At 37.6% G+C, this 24900-nt stretch overlaps 2 protein-coding genes across 2 annotated transcripts in view; both read right to left on the reverse strand.

Moving 5' to 3' along the window:
• Nucleotides 1-7624, reverse strand: part of LOC134841791 (uncharacterized) — a 49897-nt gene extending 42273 nt beyond the window's left edge. The window contains exon 1 of the mRNA XM_063857828.1: nt 7365-7624. Coding sequence (XP_063713898.1) covers nt 7365-7460 — 96 coding nt within the window. The 5' untranslated portion in view covers nt 7461-7624. The remainder of the gene's footprint in view (nt 1-7364) is intronic.
• A 392-nt stretch (nt 7625-8016) lies between these two features.
• The window catches only part of LOC134842257 (uncharacterized), a 43517-nt gene continuing 26633 nt past the window's right edge, over nt 8017-24900 (reverse strand). The window contains exon 5 of the transcript XR_010162487.1: nt 8017-8030. The gene's annotated coding sequence lies outside the window, so the exon portion shown is untranslated. The remainder of the gene's footprint in view (nt 8031-24900) is intronic.

The raw sequence follows: 24900 nt of genomic DNA on the forward strand, positions 1-24900 counted from the left end.
CCAGAAACAGCCTTGAAATGGTCAAAACCAGAAAAAAAACATAAAAAACTAATGTATTTATTGAGAAAATGAATGACATACGGGAATTGAACCTCAGTCCTCGGTCATTCAAGTTTTTCAGTTGACTTCCCTATACAATTGGGTCACTGATACTTAAGGAAGTTAAAGACAAGCGAGAAAGAAAGCGACAAAGATAACTTTAAAACGCACAAAGTAACGAAATTAATTTGCATAAATCGTGATCAGTCACACTTGTTCCTGTAACAGCTGAAACCGAAAACGGATTACCGCGAAAATTGTGAATTGCGTAAAATCCGATATTTCAGCGTTGCTCAAAGCTGAATACTAAGTTCCATATCAATATCAGCAGGTCCTATACATCATAAAGCATTCGTTCAAATAATTATTAACCCGACCATCTAAAAACGATGAAAAACTTCAATTGCTTTTTTTCGCGCCAAAGAAGTATCAAAAGAAAAAATCATATGAAGCCTGTGATTCGAGCAATCATAAATAATGCAATGATTATTTCCAATGTCGGAAAAAATTCAGTTCAAGTTCTTTGAAATAAAATTAATTTGATCTAGGATATTTAAGGATTTAGGATATATCTGTTGACTGACGTTCGGGCAACTCGTTTTGGTCAATTCGAGCAATTCAGGGAACTAAAACGTTAACTCTAAGTAGTTCATTCATTTAAATCCACTGCCATACCCCGGTCATTCAAGACTTTGTCACACAGGATACTGTGGTAAAAAATGGTGCCTTAGATGAACGATTATAGCTCAGTAAAACCACGGTTCGTGTTCAGAAATTAATTTTTCAAAAATTTTCCAAACTCTTAACTTAGGCTTTAGAGACCTGACACACTTGTTACACCATTTGGCAAGGCGCAACTCAATTATTCAATGGAACCTGACATAAGGGTAAAAGAGGTGATAAAACAAAATTAAACCTTAAAATCACATTTACAGAAAATGCCGAAGTTGCTGATTACAAGTAGCTCTTAATCTCTTAGTTCATTTCATTGCCTCAAACAGACAATTAGTCCCTTGCATAAAATACACAAAAACTTTTTCGGTATTTTTCATCTAGGTCTATTCAGCCTCGCATTCACCAGTGGATTTAAGGGGGGGGGGCAGACGCCCCCTCCCCTCTCAGTGAATCGACCCCTGTCGACCCAAATTTGCACAACTTTTTTGAAACCCCACCCCCCCATCGATAAAATCCTAGATCCGCCCTTCACATAGGATCATGATGGATTTTGTTCTAAGGGCGTTTGGACGACAGATGCAGGTAATGACAATATTAACACCACAACTAAAAGGTGCTCAACCAAAAGCTTAGAGTGGTCTATATTGTTAAAATATTAAAATCGAAGAAACATAAAACTTACATATTGTAGAGACAGTTAAGACAAAAAAAGAACAAAATGATTTATTTGCTTTGCAAACAGAAGCAAAACTGAAAGTATACTTTAGTTGATCACAAGAAGTCTTGACTTTCTATTTTCAGATATGCACTATCAAAAAAAACAATGTAAATTTTTGCAGTTACCATGTTTTGCAGACCACATATATATACTATTAAAAGTGTTATTTGGCTCAGAAACCGTCGAGAAATTACGATTTATCTGTTTGTCAAAAACTGAGTTATTTGATTCTGTGTTCATTTAATTTTCAAGTACCTTTGACCATTTTCTCTTCAAGATGAATCTTTTTACATCGCGTGAAGACTGGTCAACAAGGATAAACGATGCATTCGACCAAATAAAGGACCCCGATGAATCTATTATAACTCTTCTTGGATTGATAAAACTCAGTGAGTTTTATGGCGAAATGAAACAATGTGCACAACGAAATCTCTTTTGCGACGAAATGGTTAAATTAGATTTTGTCGCACTGGCAAAAAGATACATCATAGAAGTCAAATCAGCAGTGCACCACAAACTTGTTTTAAACCTTCTCTGTAACACCAGCAATGCAAGTAAGGCTTTTTGCGAAAGCATCATTGATAACCAAATCCACGAAATTATCATTGCGAATCTCCAGGATAACGAGGAGTTTCAGAAGGACAATTTGAATATATGTCCCAAACAAGAGGACACTTTTTCCATTCTTCATGCTTTCTTGGGTATTATAAACAACACTCTTCGTAATTTCCCTGACTCAAGATCTATACTTAGTGCAACAAAGTTGAAGCATTCTCTAAAAAAATTGCTAGATGTTGAAGATCTTCTGGTCAGGTCAGTTGTCGTAATGTGCTTACCATATGTGGTGGACGTGGAAAAGGGTTCACACCAGGATTTGATATCACTGAAAACGGAGGATTTAGAGTTTCTGATAAAGCACATTCTGCCTACGACTGCCCACGCCAAGATCGATGATGAATCATTAGCAAATTATATCGAGTACGGTTCAGACCAACAGTGTTTCAGCTCAGATGAGATTTTTCAGCCTTTGGCTATACTTGCAACCAACCCTAAAACTGCACGCGAACTCGTTAAGCTAGGCATTGTATCAGCATGCGAGTCTGCTTTGAAAAAAGCCCAGAAAAAACCATTCGTCGATACTGAACACGTAACTTCTGTTAACGAATCGGCTAAATGGGCTCTAGAGCTACTCCTTCGTTTAACTAAAAATCTGCTCACCGGCACTCTTATTGATTTTCAAGACGTCATCAGTAAATTTACAGAAAATCAAACACAAGAAATTGCCCGAATTGCTACCGAATTAGAATATATCTTAACGATGGTCCAGCAGAATCAGTTCTTTGTTTCAAATACGCCTGTTGTCGAATGGAAACCCGCAGATTTACCCACGTCAAAATCCGACGGTTTCAAAAAACAAACACCATTGCTAAAGAGATCCAAATCAGAAGCCAAAGACGAGGCCGATTGTAAAAAAGAAATAAATGGCAGCGCTAATCTTACATCAGATGCTGAATTTATTAGTATTACCAAGTCACCCGATACGGATGAACATAAAATTATGATCAGCTATTGTCACGCGCAGGAAGAAAATGTGATGAAACTTCTGAAAAAACTCCGGGAAAAGGAAGTTGGAAAAATTTGGATAGACGATAAGCACATGCACATGCAAAAGTCAATTCTTAGTGGGATAGTGAAAGGTGTGGATGGAGCAAAGTTTGTAATCTGCTGCATATCACAGGAATATCACAAAAGCGAGAACTGCATGTGTGAAATCGAATATGCAAAGCAGCAGAAAAAGATCATCATCCCAGTCGTGGTGACAAAAGGTTTCATGCCTGAAGGTGAACTTTCACTATGTCTCGGAAGCAGGTTTCGATTCGACCTCTCAACTGAGGAAAAGTTTGAATTAAACTTTCCTAAACTGCTAGAAAAAATAGAAGAAAAATGAAATAAAAACGAAAAAAAAAATACGTTTGCCTTACATCAACCAACATCAATCAACTATTCTAAAACAAGAGAAGAGAAGTAACAACCTCAGCAAAAAACTAACCAAACTTTGAATCAGGTACTAATAGTCAGAATAAATTTTTATCATGTGCTTATATTCATGCTGTAAAAGTTTTTACACCTCTATAATTAACACAGTTGATGACCATTATCCAATTAACGGCTTCTTGAAACTTGCGTCAGCCAGCCATAAAGCTGATACGTTAACGGAAATGCCTGATAGTGCACAGATCCTATAATGCAAGAACCCAAAAGATATTTAGAGTTATCTGAAAGTAAAACTGCAGTCAATGAAACAAAATTTACAAGAATGATGAGTGAAGATTTCTGGACATTTATGGAAGAAGAGAGTCTTTCTTTAAAAATTCATTCAGTTAACAAGAGGCTTGTACTTCCAATTTGTGCATTGATGCTTCCACTACCAAAAAATTTGGCTCGATCACTGAAAGTGAGGAGGAAAATGTTCATCGGTTATTTCTGCTTTTTAAAGCTTGATGACTTTTCCCCAAGCAAAACCAAGTACCACAAAAATTTTTTAAAGCTTGTTGACTTTTCCCCTAGCAAAACCAGGTACAACAAAAAATTTAGCTTTTCAGCCTACTTTGGAGCGATTAACGCACGCGAGTAGGCGTTAAACAGCTTTTATTCATGCCGTAAAAGATTTCCAAATAAATTTTTTGAAGAAAATTTTAGCCTAGTCTAGTTCCTTTTTAACCATCACAGTGAACAACACAAACTTGAAAAAGAAAAAATGAGTTTTGTTCTATAATTGATAATACATATGTGGTCAGAACTTTCTGTACTAGAGAACAACCGTCTATTCTTACTGTTCCGGCCATTGAAAATGGGGAGGAACTTTGTATTCGGGTATGTTTTAATTTTTATTCTTTTTGTTTTCCACGCAAAATCAGGTACCACAAATAATCATCGGACTGGTTTATGTGATATATCATATATCCCTTTCAGTCGCAATTCGAACCACATTAAAAAAACTTTCCCAGTATCGAGAAAAACCGGTTTTAATTTTTTGAAAGTCGAGCGAATAAAGCAAGTGAGCAGGCTTATAACAGCTGTATTATGCCTAATTTAAAACCTTAGAACTTAATTTTCAGCGAGTAGTAAAACTAATTTTTGGGGTATATATAAGAACGAAAAGTGCTATGGTCTATTTGGCTTTAACATTTCGCCCAAATTCCTTCGATAAGGGCAAAAAGTGTGAAAACTGGAGTTACGTGACAACAAAGGTTTGTTTTGCAGTTTAATTCCATTAGACATTTATAAATGAGCACCTACAAATTTTTGAACAATTGATTCATGGTAATTTTTAATCAAGGCCCCCAACAATCAATGTTACTGAAAGTTTCCGAAACAAGGAAAATAAGATGTTGAGCTTCAAATTATTAAGTCTTTCATCTTAAAATGAGAAATTTGAGACTAACCACCAACTGACCTCTTTTCTAAATAAAAATCCTTTTTTCACTGAACAACATCTTCATACAACCATCTTTCACTTCATTAACCGCTCCATTTAACCACTTCAGTTTGGTGCTTAGCCTACTGTTAATTATCGCTTAGTTGAAAATCAGCCACATTGAACAACTACATATTCTGATTGCGAATCAAAAACAAAAACTACATAACAAAAAATAATTTTTTACTTTTTCTCTCAAAGCTTGAAAGACTCAAAAAAAGTAAAGCTAGGACGTTTAGTTTGATTTATGAGTCAAGATACCAATACTTAAATGGCTATACAGCTAGTATTTTTCTGGCTGTTTTTAACAAAGTCGATGCTGTAAATTCGCGAACACAAGCAAGAAAGCTCCAAAAGTTGAAATGCACAAACAGACAATTTTTGAAGGTAATAAGTTGGAATGTCACATGCTAAAGGCAACCACTCTGCATTTAAAAGACTGGAATGTATAAAACCAAACTGTGAAAAAATTATGCATTTCAAAAACCTCGCTAGAAAGTTTCTTAAATCTAATTTCAATCATTTAAACGTTGTATGAAACAAATAGCTTTTTTTGGTTCATTTAACAAATTAACAACACGTCACTTGTGTTAAGTTATTATTAATCAAAAGTCAAAGCACATGGCATTGTACTGCCAATGAAGCTTCCTGGCGGAAATGGGCCAAGAAAAGTATTTGCGGCTTCGGTTGGAAAAAAGTTGCTTCGTACTATCACACTCCGCTTGTGCAATAAAGGATTTCATATTTGTCAGAGCTAGACAAAAATTCATTGAAACATCGCATTTCTTAGTTTATTCAATGACATCTTATTGACCTAGATAATAAAAACAAAAAAATGAAAAGAGCTACAGGTTCGTTTCAGGCAATCATCGATTCGCGGAACTGTTTGGTTATGTGAGTTGTTATTCTCAAGATCGTCTATTAACGCGATAATTGATGCGATTAGGTTATAATCTCTTCGCGGCTAAAAAGGGCAGAATCGTCTTCTAAGAAACCTAGTCCATTTCTGATTTCCTTTTTGGGATAATATAAATTAGCTTAGCGTCGAGCATCAGGAAGAGATCAAAGCTTAACACAGAGGCGAAGCTTGGCTTCGCAAACTTTAGCGAGAACACGACAAACAGCAACTCTAGAAAGTGCAGTAAAAAATATGTAGATGAGCCTCGAATTAGCAAAAAAATCGGCTAGGTCTGGGATTCGATCTATGACCTACTACAATCAAGAGAATTAGACTCTCACACACTAACCATTCAGCCACGCACTCCTAACCACCGATAAACTTTAATCACGAAAAAAGCAGCTTCATATGCTATTAAAATGCCAATGAAATTCAGCAGAAGTGGCACCAAATACAAGTAGACACAATTTTACAAGTAGTAATTTGGAATATCACAAACTGAAGGCATCCACATAAACTTTGCATGTAACAAATCGCAAACCATAAAGCCACATTATGTATAAATTGTGCATTTCAAAAATTGCAAGATAACTGAAATCAAAATATTTGAAAATTTCTCAAATCGAGTTTTCATTATTGTATGTTGTTTGAAACAAATAGCTTCGGTTCATTTGATGAAATAAAAATTAAATCATTTTCCGTCTATATTAAAGAAGTAGAATGCATCAACAGTGTTTATTTATTACTATTCGAAGGTCAAAGCACTTGCTATTAAAAAGCTGTAAAGGTGCAACAATATTTGCAACTTAGTTTAGAAAAAAAGAATGTTCTTAATAATACACTAAGCTGACTCTAGTGAAATTGACGTACACAAAACTAACTGCACAATGATAATGCTCCGCAGCAAAAGACCGACAACTCGCAGAAAGTCCATTTAATTTAACGAAAAATGACTGTTTCGCTTTTCTATCATAATCCCACGTCCGCTTAGAGATGGCCCAAAGCACATGTTTTCAATCAATACCAAAATCTTAGATATTTTAGGTAACTTTTATAGTACTATCTTAAAAACAAAGCCAATCCAAGATTGGAAAAGAGTAATGAAGGTAAGTAAACATAAAAAAAAACACTCACTTTCTTGAAAAATCTCAACTTTCGAATTTCAAAGAAAAAAATAGATTCCCTTTAAGCTCTTTGACTTTCTAGAACAATTTATGACTGGGTCTTTTTTCATAACATGAATCCAACAAGAAAAAACTGGATCAATAGGTAAAGTTTTTATTCCGCTGAAAATCTTAAAATTAAATTCCACTTTCGAAACTAGAAACCGTTCACGCTTTTTCACGCCATTTCCACGTTCGTATTTGGAGAATGCTATTTGCGTCACATTCAGCAGATGAATTTCAATTGACCTCAAAAAGTGCATATAAGAAAAACAAAAAAAAATCAGCAAGACCTATATAAGTCTTCGCTAAGTTCATTACTCTTAATAATAATAAGTGAGCTTAAGTGGGGATGAAATGGGCTAGGATAAAGGGATGGTACTGAGCACTGACCCAGTTGAACTTGGTGAGGATGAGGTCGAAGGGGAGGTTGGATGTGATGGTGTCCCAGTTGGCAAACAGCGCCTCTTTCAACACCGGATGCATCATCCTCTCCCTCTCTCTATCTTTCTCGCACGCACACTCTTGATTCTGCGACGTCACAATAATCTTGACACTCTCTTTCTCTCGCTCTAACGATTGTGACGTCACACAACTCTTGGATATCTTACTGCAACACTGGTATCCAATCGAATGCGCTTCAAGGCATCATTGACTCTGAAAAGTATAATAAGTTGTTTAAGTTTTTAATACGTTGCTACACACCAATTACATATTTTGTATTTTACATGGGGTGGGGTAAAAAAATCAACAATCTGAACGCATTTTTTCTCTTTCTGATTTATCACTTTTTACATATATATTGACATTAAGGGGCAGCCGCAACATACAAGGATCCGCCCAGATACAAGCAGTCCTGTCATGTTTCAAATTATGGGGCAAACACTCTGCACAATTTAAGCCCGTATGAACTGAGCTGATAATATGGTTATCTGTAGAGTCTGCTAACATGACAAATTCTTCGTAAAAATTGAATTGAGAAGTTGAATTAAAACGAACAACAATATAATTCAAATCAGAAGAATCATCAAACTAAGCAGTTCATTCAGCGTTCAGCGACTATTACAAATAAATAACTCGGGTCAATGTCCAAAAAAAGTGCAAAATGCCACATAGAGCATCGAAATAATTTTTGGGTAGCCATAAAATATTCATTTCTCAAAACATTTTCAGCTTTTTTTGACCGATCATTCAAATTTAGCAGAAAATGAAGTTTACACGTAAAATCCGTGCAGATATAATAAATTTTGATTTTTTTAAAGGTTTTTCAAATCAGTAACTGCGAAAATGTAAGGTATCCAATGCGTATTTGATCTCAGAATAATTGAAAATTTTTGTATCTGCAACCTGCTTTTTGCGTAATCGGTCAATATTTAAACTTAATTGCCTGGCTTTATTAGCTTACTTTCTTACTTTCAGTTTTTCGCAATTTAATTTCAATTCTTGAATACTCAATTCTGATTGGCAAAAATTTACTTCTCATCATTTGTCTATCCAATCCATCAAAGGGAAATCGGCATAGATATATTCGTTATAATGGATCTTCATAGTCTGTCTCTGTGGAAAAAGTTGTGGAGAAAGTTTTTAAATTTTTTGAGATAAAATGTTGAAATTGTGCGGCATCAGAAATATCGTTGAAAACATCCTGGGCATGATAACTTTAAGAGTTGTCTCGTTTACCACGAAACATTCACCATTTTTAGTGTCCATCCGAGCCAAAACTTTAAGCCAAATCGTAGAGCTAATTTATAGATCCGATTGTGATATATAAGACAACTTTTGAAACCGAAAATTTTGCTCGATTCCGGAGTTTGATTTTTTCGAATTTTTTAAAAATTTTACAGGGAGGAGGGAGGAATAAGTTATTTTCAATTTCGTCTTAATCCCCCAGACAAATATATGAGATCAGCCTTGCAAAAGTTTAAATTTATTAGATGTATTTAGAGGTTTTGCTTATTGATTGTTAAAATTAACATGTTTTAATTTCAGATCATTTCGATTGTTTGACAACTTGGTTTAATTGAAACGTGATTTCTATTAATTTTTGCAAGATACTGCATTATCAAAATCAACTCGTGTAGAATTTAAAAAAGATAAATATAGTTGAATAAGTGCAATAATGATGTAGTGATATAATGATATTTTACTAAAATTCTTTGAACAAATTGGAGTCACGTATGGTTCAATTCACTCCGACTACCCTAGCAACATAAAGATTTATGGGTCTTATGCACAAAACGGCCCAAAAATAATTTTCTCGAGCTAAAATTTATGTCGTCGAATCTGATTGGCTAATATTAGCCAATCAAACTCAAGAAACATTTTCAGGCATTTCAATCAGATAAAAGCATTAGCCAAAATTACTAAATTGTGAACTTTTTCTAATAATAAAATGATTATCAAGTCATATGGGAAACTTTGCCCAGGCGAGAAAAATTCATTTAAATTGCTTCAGCAGAATAAAAGTTCTAAAGTTTTGGTTATTTCAGCTCACGGTTTTATCCGCTCGAAATTTTGATTGAAATACCGGAGCATGTTGTTTGAAGTTGAAAGTCTAATTAGCCAATCAGATCCAACTAAAATAATCTAAGAATTCAAAAAGATGTAGAATACTGATTTTGGGCCGTTTAGTGCTTAAGACCCGAATTTAGGACGAAGTTTTCAGATCTTAGCAGCAAATTAAATAACAATTCACCATGGGCAAATGGTAGAAAACGCCGAAAAAACACCCTACGCGAGGGCAAAAAAAGGTACTTGTTAACGTTAGAAGCCTGTTTAGTTCTCAGGTTCCCGGAGTACTTTAATTACTTGCACCATTAGTTTTTCCTCTTTCGAAGTTTTTTCTTTCTTGTTGAGAAAAACCTACAGCCTGGCAGAAAATATACTCCTTTTCAGTCTGCCCATGCTTTCCTAGCCCATTTTGCATTTTGATTGTTTTTCTCCTTTCAACATTTCCTTTTCCATTATTTGACACGAGACATCAAAATAATTGCGAACACGATATGTTGGTTTTTAAACCCTTTTAGGTCTAATCAATAACAATAAATGGAGATTCGAACTTACGACAAAGCTCCGAGTTTCTAAAAATTATTTCTGAAATTGAAGATATAGGTAAGTGGTCAGAATTATCTTAATCTTTGTCCAAACACTCGTTCAAATTTGCTCAGTTTGGTTTTTGTTCAGACCTGCAGAAGACGTCAAGACGGCAAGGGGGTGCCGCGCTATGTTAAAATGGCGGTTTATGGACAAACGGATCAAAAAATCACAAGTGTGTCATTAGAGCAGCTTTCGTAATCAACGACATTAATAAAAAAATAAGTAAAACAAAAACATTGAGTAATTTACTAGAAAATGGTGTTGTTTTCAAAATAAGCTAATTTTTTTCCCGAGGAGACCACCAACGGCAGTACAGTCAGTCTGCGCAAACGTGAAGATCCAGTCAAGCGACTGAACAAGAAGCTTGCAAAAGTGTATCCTAAAAAATATGCATCCCTAGAAACTTTCAAAATGTAAAATTTACTTTTGGAAGATGGTGCCCACTTCAATGCTATTGGTCCAAGGCATATGGTGCAATTGTTGTGATAAACTTAATAAATAGTTTCAGTTAAAAATGAATACAAGAGGCAGCCATGGTGGCCCCAATAGTCAATGTTGAATTGTTGAAAAGTTTGATCACGGCGATATTTTCTGGATTACTTATCACTGGACACTGTGGGAAACTACACTCTGGACGGCTCCCGAATTGCTGTGTTCACCATCCCAATTCCCAATCAACTGAGTTCATTCCAATTTTGTTTATTTATTTATTTTTCTTAGTCTCTATACCTTACGATCAAAATAGTAGGTGCAAGTTCTCTTTACCATTCCATCAATAAACTTGAAGAATCGGAACAAGATAAGCTTGCTGATCCTGTTCACTCTTTCCCTGGGCTGAATCTTGACCCTAGCACGTCAAATTACTGCCTCGATTACCTTAAATCAATTCCTCTTAGGAACTGCAAAATTGTTCTCTGGCACGATTTATAAAACAACACAAAAACATCGCACCCGAAAAAAGGCAACATACCCCAAACAATCGAAGAACTGATTGCGACCCTTAAGACTATTTCAAACGTCTTTGGTGTCGTTACCTGTCAACGCAAAGGTGCTCCCTACATATTCGACGATCTTCTAAATTCATTAGACTGTTACGTCATCGACGTGACCAAGCACATTATCAGTGCTTCCGAAAGAATTGACGAATCTTTAATTGCAGAATACCGAAAACTGCACCAGGCTGCTGACATAGAGTCGAAGACTCTAGCTACTGTGCTGCACTATTTTCCCGACTTCGATAGAATCTTCAAAACACGTGGCACGAAACGTCGAACGGCTGGCGAGAAGCGCGAAGCTAGACGGCGAAATATCTAAACAGGTACGCAAATCTGAGTCCTAAACCTAAAATCTCAACAGGTGTGCTAATCGAGTCTCTGGCTCTGAGCCCCTTCAGGATTTTTTTTCATTTTTCCTTTGAACGTCTTCTTGTCCCTTCTTCTGAAGAGGTTAGACGGTTGATGACAGCTCACCATTCAGCTCAGTCTTCGCTGCAGTCTCGTGTACACCAGCGGCTGCCATATCTTGCTTGAGGCACTCTTTCCAGGTTTTCTTGGGTCTTCCTCTTGGTCTGCGACCTGGTGCCTCTGTGTGCATTGTTTTCCTTAGCGGGTTATCTTGATCTTGTCTTCCGTGGATGTGGCCGAACCAGGTCAATCTTCGCTTCCTTATCATCAGCAGAATATCCTCTAGACCACATTTTCTGAGGGTTTCTGAGCTTGACATTCGGTCTGACAGCAACAAATTGCAGACCATTCTGAGCATCCGGCGGTCACAGCTCTGTAATAAGTGTTGATGTCTGAATATAACACCCGAAATCGAGTCAAGTCAGTCTCTGATTCTTTTAGTACGTCCTGTGAGAAAATCCTGAAAAATGAAAGCTCTTTCGACTGCTTTTGCTGTGGTTGTCGAATGCACTTGAATGAAGAATGCACTGGTCTAAGCGAAGCCGCTGTCAGTGGAGTACCAGCCTTAGGAAAAAAATGCTCTATTGATATGCAACAAATGTGTTGAAGAAAAACGTCAAGATAATTTGACCCAAGCTGCCCATGAAACTACAATCTCAAAAGAACTTCGAGAAACTCAAATGAAAACACTGGAAAACGAAATGACTGACCTCAAAAAAACAGTGACCGAAATCAAAACGCTGCTAACCACAAAACAACCTAATTCAGACCTGCAGAAGACGTCAAGACGGCAAGGGGGTGCCGCGCTATGTTAAAATGGCGGTTTATGGACAGACGGATCAAAAATCACAAGTGTGTCATTAGAGCAGCTTTCGTAATCAACGACATTAATAAAAAATAAGTAAAACAAAAACATTGAGTAATTTACTAGAAAATGGTGTTGTTTTCAAAATAAGCTAATTTTTTTCCCGAGGAGACCACCAACGGCAGTACAGTCAGTCTGCGCAAACGTGAAGATCCAGTCAAGCGACTGAACAAGAAGCTTGCAAAAGTGTATCCTAAAAAATATGCATCCCTAGAAACTTTCAATGTAAAATTTACTTTTGGAAGATGGTGCCCACTTCAATGCTATTGGTCCAAGGCATATGGTGCAATTGTTGTGATAAACATAATAAATAGTTTCAGTTAAAAATGAATACAAGAGGCAGCCATGGTGGCCCCAATAGTCAATGTTGAATTGTTGAAAAGTTTGATCACGGCGATATTTTCTGGATTACTTATCACTGGACACTGTGGGAAACTACACTCTGGACGGCTCCCGAATTGCTGTGTTCACCATCCCAATTCCCAATCAACTGAGTTCATTCCAATTTTGTTTATTTATTTATTTTTCTTAGTCTCTATACCTTACGATCAAAATAGTAGGTGCAAGTTCTCTTTACCATTCCATCAATAAACTTGAAGAATCGGAACAAGATAAGCTTGCTGATCCTGTTCACTCTTTCCCTGGGCTGAATCTTGACCCTAGCACGTCAAATTACTGCCTCGATTACCTTAAATCAATTCCTCTTAGGAACTGCAAAATTGTTCTCTGGCACGATTTATAAAACAACACAAAAACATCGCACCCGAAAAAAGGCAACATACCCCAAACAATCGAAGAACTGATTGCGACCCTTAAGACTATTTCAAACGTCTTTGGTGTCGTTACCTGTCAACGCAAAGGTGCTCCCTACATATTCGACGATCTTCTAAATTCATTAGACTGTTACGTCATCGACGTGACCAAGCACATTATCAGTGCTTCCGAAAGAATTGACGAATCTTTAATTGCAGAATACCGAAAACTGCACCAGGCTGCTGACATAGAGTCGAAGACTCTAGCTACTGTGCTGCACTATTTTCCCGACTTCGATAGAATCTTCAAAACACGTGGCACGAAACGTCGAACGGCTGGCGAGAAGCGCGAAGCTAGACGGCGAAATATCTAAACAGGTACGCAAATCTGAGTCCTAAACCTAAAATCTCAACAGGTGTGCTAATCGAGTCTCTGGCTCTGAGCCCCTTCAGGATTTTTTTTCATTTTTCCTTTTAACGTCTTCTTGTCCCTTCTTCTGAAGAGGTTAGACGGTTGATGACAGCTCACCATTCAGCTCAGTCTTCGCTGCAGTCTCGTGTACACCAGCGGCTGCCATATCTTGCTTGAGGCACTCTTTCCAGGTTTTCTTGGGTCTTCCTCTTGGTCTGCGACCTGGTGCCTCTGTGTGCATTGTTTTCCTTAGCGGGTTATCTTGATCTTGTCTTCTGTGGATGTGGCCAAACCAGGTCAATCTTCGCTTCCTTATCATCAGCAGAATATCCTCTAGACCACATTTTCTGAGGGTTTCTGAGCTTGACATTCGGTCTGACAGCGACAAATTGCAGACCATTCTGAGCATCCGGCGGTCACAGCTCTGTAATAAGTGTTGATGTCTGAATATAACACCCGAAATCGAGTCAAGTCAGTCTCTGATTCTTTTAGTACGTCCTGTGAGAAAATCCTGAAAAATGAAAGCTCTTTCGACTGCTTTTGCTGTGGTTGTCGAATGCACTTGAATGAAGACTGCACTGGTCTAAGCGAAGCCGCTGTCAGTGGAGTACCAGCCTTAGGAAAAAAATGCTCTATTGATATGCAACAAATGTGTTGAAGAAAAACGTCAAGATAATTTGACCCAAGCTGCCCATGAAACTACAATCTCAAAAGAACTTCGAGAAACTCAAATGAAAACACTGGAAAACGAAATGACTGACCTCAAAAAAAACAGTGACCGAAATCAAAACGCTGCTAACCACAAAACAACCTAATTCAGATTATCCAACCCAACCTAGCTCGATTGCCAGTCGCCAAAAACCGCCTCCGAAACCCGCCGAGGAACTCGATGGCATTCGCATACGAGGAGTCCCTGAATCAACGGAGAAGGAAGCAAGATTGCGCCAAGAACACGATCTCGCCGAAGTTCAAAAAGTGTTGACCCATATGGATGTCAATGCCTCAATTGGCGATGTCATACGCCTGGGTCGATACGACGAGAACGAGACAAGAACAATCCTATTAAAAGTGCCCAACGCATACCAACGACGAATGATATTGCTATCCGCGACGAAACTGAAAAACTCCCTTCAACCAATTTTCCTCAACCGACAACTGACGAAGGAAGAAGCTGATCAGGAAAACCTTGCCCTCGTCAGAAGAAGGCAACTTTTCAGCGAAAAATCTGTAGACAGAAAGGACATAAGAGTCCAAGATGCAACTCTGGACATTCGGAAAGGTGGTAAGTGGATAAAAGAGAAACTCTCAGATCCCGAAGCACCCAATTGACTAGCAGCGACGATGAATATCTTTGTTTACAATGTCAGAAGTATTCTTGAGTATCAACGGCGGACAACCTTCTCTAATGCTGTCCAAGTAAAGAACGCTTATCAAGTCATCTGCCTAACTGAAACCGGGTTGACAGAAAGCATCGGCGACGCTGCACTTTTTCTGACAAACTACTTTATCCACCGAAATGACAGACCGAGTGACAAACGCTTGACAAAACATGGTGGCGTACTTATAGCAGTAAACCGTAACATTTCAAGTAGCCAAATCATTTCCGCGTTTCATGACTGTGTTATCATCCGCATATCCCTGAACAAGCCGATTATAATATGCTGCATCTACAGCGCTCCTTCAAACAGTACCTACTCATGGGACATCTCAGATCTAATCGAACTCCTAAAATTCCTGAGGCGTAAGCAATTTGAACAAAGTGCAATTTGCTCGTATATAGTTGGAAATATAAATTTTAACTGTACACACTGGCCGTCAATGACTTCAACTTCTCTAGATGAGCAGTCAATCCTTGACGAACTCTGTGAGTCAAACTTCCAACAACTAATAAAAACGCCTGATGGAAAATCACTAGACGTTCTCCTTAGTAACAAACCGCATTTTGTCACCAGCGTAAAACTTGACAACCGTCTGAGTAGTCTATTCAGTTCCGACCATTTGCCACTCCATGCCAAAGTCTCATTTGACTACCGACCTGTTCATAAAAATACACCAGCCATCAAACTAAAACTAGATTTTGGCATTTTCGCGTACAAGAAAGCAAACTGGGAAGAAGTGAATGAATTCATTCGTCAACACCCCTTCCAACCGTTTTGCCTGAGCAACGTTGAACTGATGCTCGATCATTGGTACAAGTGGTTACACAAAATACTACAGGACCTGCTACCAATCACTACAAAACACAGATCTGAACTAGCTCCTTGGGTGAAAAGCGATTCCTCCAACCTTATCAAGAAATTAATACACTCCAACTTAAAAATCAGTGAAAACCTACCCCATCGCACGAAGGCAAAATTGAAAATCTGCAAACTGAACTAACACTGTCCCTTCAAAAAGACCAGCATCTCCACGAAAAAATGCTTTTTGAGAATGGGAAATTCAGCAAAATACAACGATATCTGAAATCGATCACCAAGTCTCACATGATCCCTTCAGAGACATTCCTAGATCAAAAAATAGCCAATACACGCGCTCAAAAAGCTGAATTGTTTAACACACATTTTCAAACAGTTTTCAGACGAAACGCCAACGTTGGGAAAGCAGAACGACAAGATAACGTTCTTCTGAACAGTATCAATTTCACTATCGATGAAATAGAAGATTCCCTAAACGAGCTGCACGTAAATACGGCAAATGGACCAGACATGATTGGTAATACTCTTCTGAAAAACCTCTCAAAGTCACTACCAAAATCACTTTACTTCCTGTTCAACTTGATTTCAAATAAAGCGATATTTCCAACAAAATGGAAGATCAGCGAAATCGCACCAATTTTCAAAGACGGGGATAAACAAGACGTACCAAATTACAGGCAGATCAGCCTGCTCTCAGCAGTGTCAAAACTGCTTGAAAAACTAATATTTGAGAAACTGGCCCCAATTGTCTACCCAACCCTAACACCAGACCAACACGGTTTTAGACCTAAACGATCGACGATAACAAACCTAATAGACTATCTACACGAGATATTTAGCTGCCTCGATTTGCCAAACTGCAACTACCTGAACACCTTCTACTTGGACTTTCAAAAGGAATTTGACAAAGTCTCGCACGGAATCCTCATGAAGAAATTATCGACTTCTAGAATCGGAGGAAATTGTTTATCTCTGATACACAATTACCTCTCGAACCGGAAGCAAACAGTGAGGTTGAATGACACAATTTCAGGAGAGCTGGAAGTCTTCAGCGGCGTTCCCCAGGGCTCTATACTCGGGCCGCTTTTCTGCCTAGATTTCATAAATGATCTACCGTCGTGTGTCATGTCCGCAACATTTGATTATGCAGACGACTACAAAATTGTTGGAGACAACCCGTTAACTCTCAACATAGATGTTAGGAGACTTTGGAGGTGGTGCGAGGAAAACTGCATGTCAATGAATCTGACGAAAAGCAAAGTCCTCTGTATCAAAGGATCAGCTACGATTGCACTCCCCAATTACAGCTTCGAAACCACTGAAGTAATGAAAGATCTGGGTATCCTGATAACCGACACGCTTTCTTGGACGCAACACGCATAATAGAGGGCTGAAAAAGCCTTAAACACTCTCTTCGTACTCAAAAGGAATCTCTCAAAGGCGAATTTCGCGAGCAGAAAAAACGCATATACCTGTTACGTTGTGCCAATTCTGTGCTACGGTTCAGCTATCTGGAAACCATCAAAAGATGACTTAGGAATCATAGAAAGTGTGCAGCGGAAAGCGATCTCGTGGATTTACATGACAAGCAATAGCCATATCTCCTATAAAGACAAACTCGTGAAACTTAACATACTTCTTTTGTCTCTATACCAAGAGCTTCATGTTGGACTGCTGTTTGCAAAAATACTAGCTGGAAAAGTTGACATCGACTGGAGAAGCCATGTAAGCATCACTGACGTTGGAAACCGAAGAGCTCAAATGACACGAAATTTCGTCTGCAAACAAATGCGTGTGAAGAAGTCCGAGTCGGATTTCTGGTTTCGGGCATGCCGTCTTGCTAATCTGTACAACGAATACTTCAAATGCGACATATTGTTTGACCCAGAATGCAAAAACAGACTTCTAGGAATGTACACAAAGTTTTTCAAAACTCGCTACAACGAATCAGATACATGCGCTTGGCGCATTTTATGCGAATGCAACAACTGTAGAGACCTAAAGAAACTTACACTTATAACTGAAAACTAAACTTTGAACAATGCAATGACTGGGTTTTATGCGAACCTTTGGAATATATTCCTAAACCCTTTGCTATTATTATTATATGTGATCAAATTGGGGCAACTCTAACCATTGTCCTCAAAAACTTTCAGAAAATCTTCACAATTATTAAAAATTCTGGTTTCAGCTTTTTTGAAATAGATTTTATCTTTCAATACCGTTCTGTAGTAGCAAGAATTATCCCATTAAGCATCATAGCAAACCTCGAAAGATTTGTGAACTGACAAATATGTGAAGGCTCTGTTGAGATTTCTTAACTGAAACCGTTTTGAGCTATTTTTCACTACCATTTGGTATAAACGATTCAAATAACCGCCTGGCTTCTTGAAAAACCCCCCAACTGGCAAAACTTAAGGTCTGTTTTTTTGCTGTATTTGTTAATGTTGTCATAGCTTTAGCAGTAAATTCTTGGAGCTATATTGGTTCAAAGCGTTGGCAAAAATTTTAATTATTTTTTGTTTCGTTCTTGAGTTGTGCGCTGGAACCAATAAACTGCGTCAACCACGCTGATAAAAAAAATCCCATGTGGCGACTAGGCCTCCCTGCAAACAATCAATCAAAGTGTTTTAAGTAAAATTTTATTTTTAGTAAACTCTAATTGATTATCTTTGAGTAACGATCTTCAAGTTCATTTGAAGATGAAATTGGAACTTGGTATGTATAATTTTGTTCCGATTTTTGAAAAAAGTGATAGAAGGATTGTGCTATGAAAGATTTGTTTCTGACCAGTTTTGTTGTCTTAATTAGCATTTTTTGACAATTTTTTTCCTAATTACCACCTGAAATACTTGGAATTTCAATTTTAAAGAGTAAAACTTTTGTTCCCCCTTAATTTTTATTTTTCAGTTAAGAGTAAAAAAAAATCAGTAAAAATTCAAAATATTATTAAAAAAAATAAACAGTAGACCTAGAATGGAAAATTAAAAGTCAGCATTTTGCAGGCTTAAGTTTTGCTTTATTTTTTGAGACATTTGCGGTAAAAAAACTTGAGGTATAAAACTTTTTCAATGAAAAAAACTACCTTGATTCATACTTTTACTCGGCGCCAAATCCATTTTTTTAAAATGAAAATTGAAACCAAGCTTGAACCTGATTGGTTTAACAGCTTGATAGTAAAGAAAGCCTTAAATTTAAGCGTTAGTCTCAATGGAAACTTTGAGCCGCATAACAGAAAAAGGAAAAGTGAGCATTATAACCTTAGAGAAATTTACGGGGAAGATCGTTCTCTTCGTTTAGAGCATGATTTTTTTTTCTGTTTCAGACAACAAACCAAGTGAAAAATCTCCCCCATGATTTAGATTTAGGGGGATTGTTCACTTAGTCATTTACTTGGCTCAAAATCACCATTTGCAAAGTGGGACTTGATCTTTGATATTGAACTTCAGATTTCATATTTTTTCCTATTAAACACTTCAATCAATCGACTTCATGCATTGATTCATTTTTCTAAATATCAAAAAGATGAATTTGGGCTGTATCACAGAAAAGACCCTTTCCATTTTCAATTCACGAATATCATAAGCACCTTTTCGGTCAACCCCAACTCCGATGTTAATGCAACCTGGTTTCGTAATCATAAGGACCGTCTTTCCCATTATAGCTCCTCCAGTATTTTATATCCCCGGTAAGGAAATATAAATCAAATGAAACAAACCGCAGTGAAAAAATATGTGCTTGTGTGTATTTAATTGTAGCTCGTAACTCTATGCAGCGCTTAGTTCAATTCTAAAATCGGGGGCTAGTAACACAGACAGTTCCAATAAAAACGTAATTTAGACGCTAAATTTTTTAAGTAGCATTTTTGACAGAAAGCAAAGTGCTAACAAAATTTATTGCCAAAAAAATTTCAAAAACTCAAGAAGAGCATATAATCCCATTACATATCAAAATGTTTATTATGAAATGCATGAATTATACAATTGGCTGATGTGAAAAATTGATTTGCATTTTAGCAAGTTCGAATGAAAATTAATTGTAGTCACTAAACAAAGTTCAAACACGAACAATACAATTACGTCTAATTTCACATAATTGGAGTTTTAAATTCATTTTTTCTGGTCACGTCTAATTTGCTCGTCGTCTAACTTCCTAGGCCCCTAAAAATCAACAATTCACTGTTGAAGGAAGGTACGATGATTGCTTTAAAGGAAAAAAAAATGAGTAACAGTGAATACGCAACTTGAAACAAACAAGCAGTAAAAAAAGCATGTGAATATTTGTTTATATATTTATAACTCGTACTTCTATGGAGCGCTTGTTTTAGTACTAACAAAAAAAGATTCAATTTTGAATGCAGGCACATCGATTGCCTTAAAAATGACCATTTTTTTTAAATATGCTGTTTGGAGCAAAGTATTCGTGACTACTGCAACTGCACCAACGTAATGCAAGCTTGCCAACAGAGGCTAGGACTAATACGAAAAAAAAAAACAATCATCACCACGAAGCGGCGACTTATGCTTAACGCACGTACTGGCTACTTTAAGCCAAGATCGTTGCGTTCCGGGGATTTCAGCGTGGGTTCGATTCTCACCTAAGTCGTTTCATTTGAGAATCCTATTTGAGCCGAACCTGATAGAACATAAACTGCTAAAAAAAATTCGGTTCAAAATTAGTTTGCAATTGAGTTTCTGTTAATTCAACTGCGTGAACTGAATATGATTTCATTGTGAAAATCACAAATCACCATATCAGCGCATGATCAACCCCACTTTTTTGGCTGGATACGTTTGATGTAGTCACAAAATTTCGATCATATTTCGTGAATTTAAAACCGATTCTGTTTTGTTTATCTTTAAGTTGAGCAGAATATGTTGGTGCCGCGACTCGGGAAACAACAGCCGAGGACCGACCTAGCGCCGTGGCGGAGAAACACAAAGTCGACCCAAACCGATAGTCACATTGGCCGAACGACCACATGACCGACAACAGCGAATCAGCCAAAATTAGCTGTACCGACCAATTGGCCGAACAAATACCGAAGCTACCACATTGTTTGGTTTTCATAGAGCCCCGTGCAGTGAGTAACTTGAACTTCACAGTCCTTCCCAAGCTCACTACCCACCCGACGACTGAAAAGCCGACAGCCCTTCTCGGCACCCAAAATTTTCTCAACACCCAAAATTTTGTGGATTTTTTGGCTCTAATTTTAAAAAAGCATAAAAAACAAATACTTTAAAATAGAGTTTGAATTCGGCCAGAAATTTAACGAAAATTATCATGCCAGGAAAAAGCTGGAAACAAATCTTTTTGAAAACCATGCCAAAATTACAGAGTATATAAGTGCGAATGATAGACCAGCTAAAATTGAAACGTACATCGAAAAACCTAGCAAATGTTTTTAAAAAAATTAGAGAGAATGATGAGCTGAAATCTGTCTATGCACAGCAACAACGCTGCTGAAAGCAAAAATCAATTTGTGTTTTACCTAGGATCTATCACTGCAAAAAAATGACGATGTATTAGATCTCGCAAAAAATTACTTTGAAATTAAAAGTCAAGAGGACCAGGTAGCAACTGGGCGAACCCCGACGACAAGCGAATCTGTCCGTTCCATGAAACCCTTTTCACAGCGTTCTAAGATTGCATCGATGATTTCGAGCAAGCGTCGAAAAGAATCAGCTCTTGCAAAAATAAGACGCGAGGAAGTTGAACGCCAGGTAGAAGCTAAGCTTCGTTTGAAAACGCAAGAGATCCAGCTTCAGTCGATGAAAGGTCAACTTGAACTTGATGTGGTTGTAGAGGAAAGTCGTCAAAAGCTAGCCGAAGCAACTATCGAAGAAGCTGGATATCAAGAACACGCTTCTGAAATTAGTGGGCTTCAGGTCGAAATTGGCAATCGCCGTTCAGGAGAACCAAACGGAGGAAGACAGGACAAGAAGTTGGGTGAACATTCAATTCCTACCTCAGGAAATAGTGCAGCCCGTGGTGCCGGTCCAAAGTGTCAACATGAAACCTGTTTCTGAGTTCTTGTGTTTTTCAATTATTGAACCGCCTTTCAGCAGGAATCTGACGATGATTCATAACTCTGATCCAAATGCAAACAATATCGACAACACTTGTGTAAACTCACCGAGTGAGCATGATTTTTTTTCTGTTTCAGACAACAAACAGAACAAGTGAAAAATCTCCCCCATGATTTAGATTTAGGGGGATTGTTGACTTAGTCATTTACTTGGCTCAAAATCACCATTTCCAAAGCGGGACTTGATCTTTGTTATTGAACTTCAGATTTCATATTTTTTACTATTAAACACTTCAATCAATCGGCTTCATGCATTGATTCATTTTTCTAAATATCAAAAAGATGAATTTGGGCTGTATCACAGAAAAGACCCTTTCCATTTTCAATTCACGAATATCATAAGCACCTTTTCGGCCAACCCCAACTCCGATGTTAATGCAACCTGGTTTCGTAATCATAAGGACCGTCTTTCCCATTATAGCTCCTCCAGTATTTTATATCCCCGGTAAGGAAATATAAATCAAATGAAACAAACCGCAGTGAAAAAAAATGTGCTTGTGTGTATTTAATTGTAGCTCGTAACTCTATGCGGCGCTTGGTTCAATTCTAAAATCGGGGGCTAGTAAAATAGACAGTTCCAATAAAAACGTAATTTGGACGCTAAATTTTTTAAGTAGCATTTTTGACAGAAAGCAAAGTGCTAACAAAATTTATTGCCAAAAAAATTTCAAAAACTCAAGAAGAGCATATAATCCCATTACATATCAAAATGTTTATTATGAAATGCATGAATTATGCAATTGCCTGATGTGAAAAATTGATTTGCATTTTAGCAAGTTCGAAAGAAAATTAATTGTAGTCACTAAACAAAGTTCAAGCACGAACAATACAATTACGTCTAATTTCACATAATTGGAGTTTTAAATTCATTTTTTCTGGTCACGTCTAATTTGCTCGTCGTCTAACTTCCTAGGCCCCTAAAAATCAACAATTCACTGTTGAAGGAAGGTACGATGATTGCTTTAAAGGAAAAAAAATGAGTAACAGTGAATACGCAACATGAAACAAACAAGCAGTAAAAAAAGCATGTGAATATTTGTTTATATATTTATAACTCGTACTTCTATGGAGCGCTTGTTTTACTACTAACAAAAAAAGATTCAATTTTGAATGCAGGCACATCGATTGCCTTAAAAATGACCATTTTTTTAAATATGCTGTTTGGAGCAAAGTATTCGTGACTACTGCAACTGCACCAACGTAATGCAAGCTTGCCAACAGAGGCTAGGACTAATACGAAAAAAAAACGATCATCACCACGAAGCGGCGACTTATGCTTAACGCACGTACTGGCTACTTTAAGCCAAGATCGTTGCGTTCCGGGGATTTCAGCGTGGGTTCGATTCTCACCTAAGTCGTTTCATTTGAGAATCCTATTTGAGCCGAACCTGATAGAACATAAACTGCTAAAAAAAATTCGGTTCAAAATTAGTTTGCAATTGAGTTTCTGTTAATTCAACTGCGTGAACTGAATATGATTTCATTGTGAAAATCACCATATCAGCGCATGATCAACCCCACTTTTTTGGCTGGATACGTTTGATGTAGTCACAATATTTCGATCATATTTCGTGAATTTGAAACCGATTCTGTTTTGTTTATCTTTAAGTTGAGCAGAATATGTTGGTGCCGCGACTCGGGAAACAACAGCCGAGGACCGACCCAGCGCCGTGGCGGAGAAACACAAAGTCGACCCAAACCGATAGTCACATTGGCCGAACGACCACATGACCGACAACAGCGAATCAGCCAAAATTAGCTGTACCGACCAATTGGCCGAACAAATACCGAAGCTACCACATTGTTTGGTTTTCATAGAGCCCCGTGCAGTGAGTAACTTGAACTTCACAGTCCTTCCCAAGCTCACTACCCACCCGACGACTGAAAAGCCGACAGCCCTTCTCGGCACCCAAAATTTTCTCAACACCCAAAATTTTGTGGATTTTTTGGCTCTAATTTTAAAAAAGCATAAAAAACAAATACTTTAAAATAGAGTTTGAATTCGGCCAGAAATTTAACGAAAATTATCATGCCAGGAAAAAGCTGGAAACAAATCTTTTTGAAAACCATGCCAAAATTACAGAGTATATAAGTGCGAATGATAGACCAGCTAAAATTGAAACGTACATCGAAAAACCTAGCAAAAGTTTTTAAAAAAATTAGAGAGAATGATGAGCTGAAATCTGTCTATGCACAGCAACAACGCTGCTGAAAGCAAAAATCAATTTGTGTTTTACCTAGGATCTATCACTGCAAAAAAATGACGATGTATTAGATCTCGCAAAAAATTACTTTGAAATTAAAAGTCAAGAGGACCAGGTAGCAACTGGGCGAACCCCGACGACAAGCGAATCTGTCCGTTCCATGAAACCCTTTTCACAGCGTTCTAAGATTGCATCGATGATTTCGAGCAAGCGTCGAAAAGAAGCAGCTCTTGCAAAAATAAGACGCGAGGAAGTTGAACGCCAGGTAGAAGCTAAGCTTCGTTTGAAAACGCAAGAGATCCAGCTTCAGTCGATGAAAGGTCAACTTGAACTTGATGTGGTTGTAGAGGAAAGTCGTCAAAAGCTAGCCGAAGCAACTATCGAAGAAGCTGGATATCAAGAACACGCTTCTGAAATTAGTGGGCTTCAGGTCGAAATTGGCAATCGCCGTTCAGGAGAACCAAACGGAGGAAGACAGGACAAGAAGTTGGGTGAACATTCAATTCCTACCTCACGAAATAGTGCAGCCCGTGGTGCCGGTCCAAAGTGTCAACATGAAACCTGTTTCTGAGTTCTTGTGTTTTTCAATTATTGAACCGCCTTTCAGCAGGAATCTGACGATGATTCATAACTCTGATCCAAATGCAAACAATATCGACAACACTTGTGTAAACTCACCGAGTGAGCATGATTTTTTTTCTGTTTCAGACAACAAACAGAACAAGTGAAAAATCTCCCCCATGATTTAGATTTAGGGGGATTGTTGACTTAGTCATTTACTTGGCTCAAAATCACCATTTCCAAAGCGGGACTTGATCTTTGTTATTGAACTTCAGATTTCATATTTTTTACTATTAAACACTTCAATCAATCGGCTTCATGCATTGATTCATTTTTCTAAATATCAAAAAGAT

The sequence above is a fragment of the Symsagittifera roscoffensis genome, chromosome 3 (genome assembly GCF_963678635.1).
Source record: "Symsagittifera roscoffensis chromosome 3, txSymRosc1.1, whole genome shotgun sequence".
NCBI lineage: Eukaryota > Metazoa > Xenacoelomorpha > Acoela > Convolutidae > Symsagittifera > Symsagittifera roscoffensis.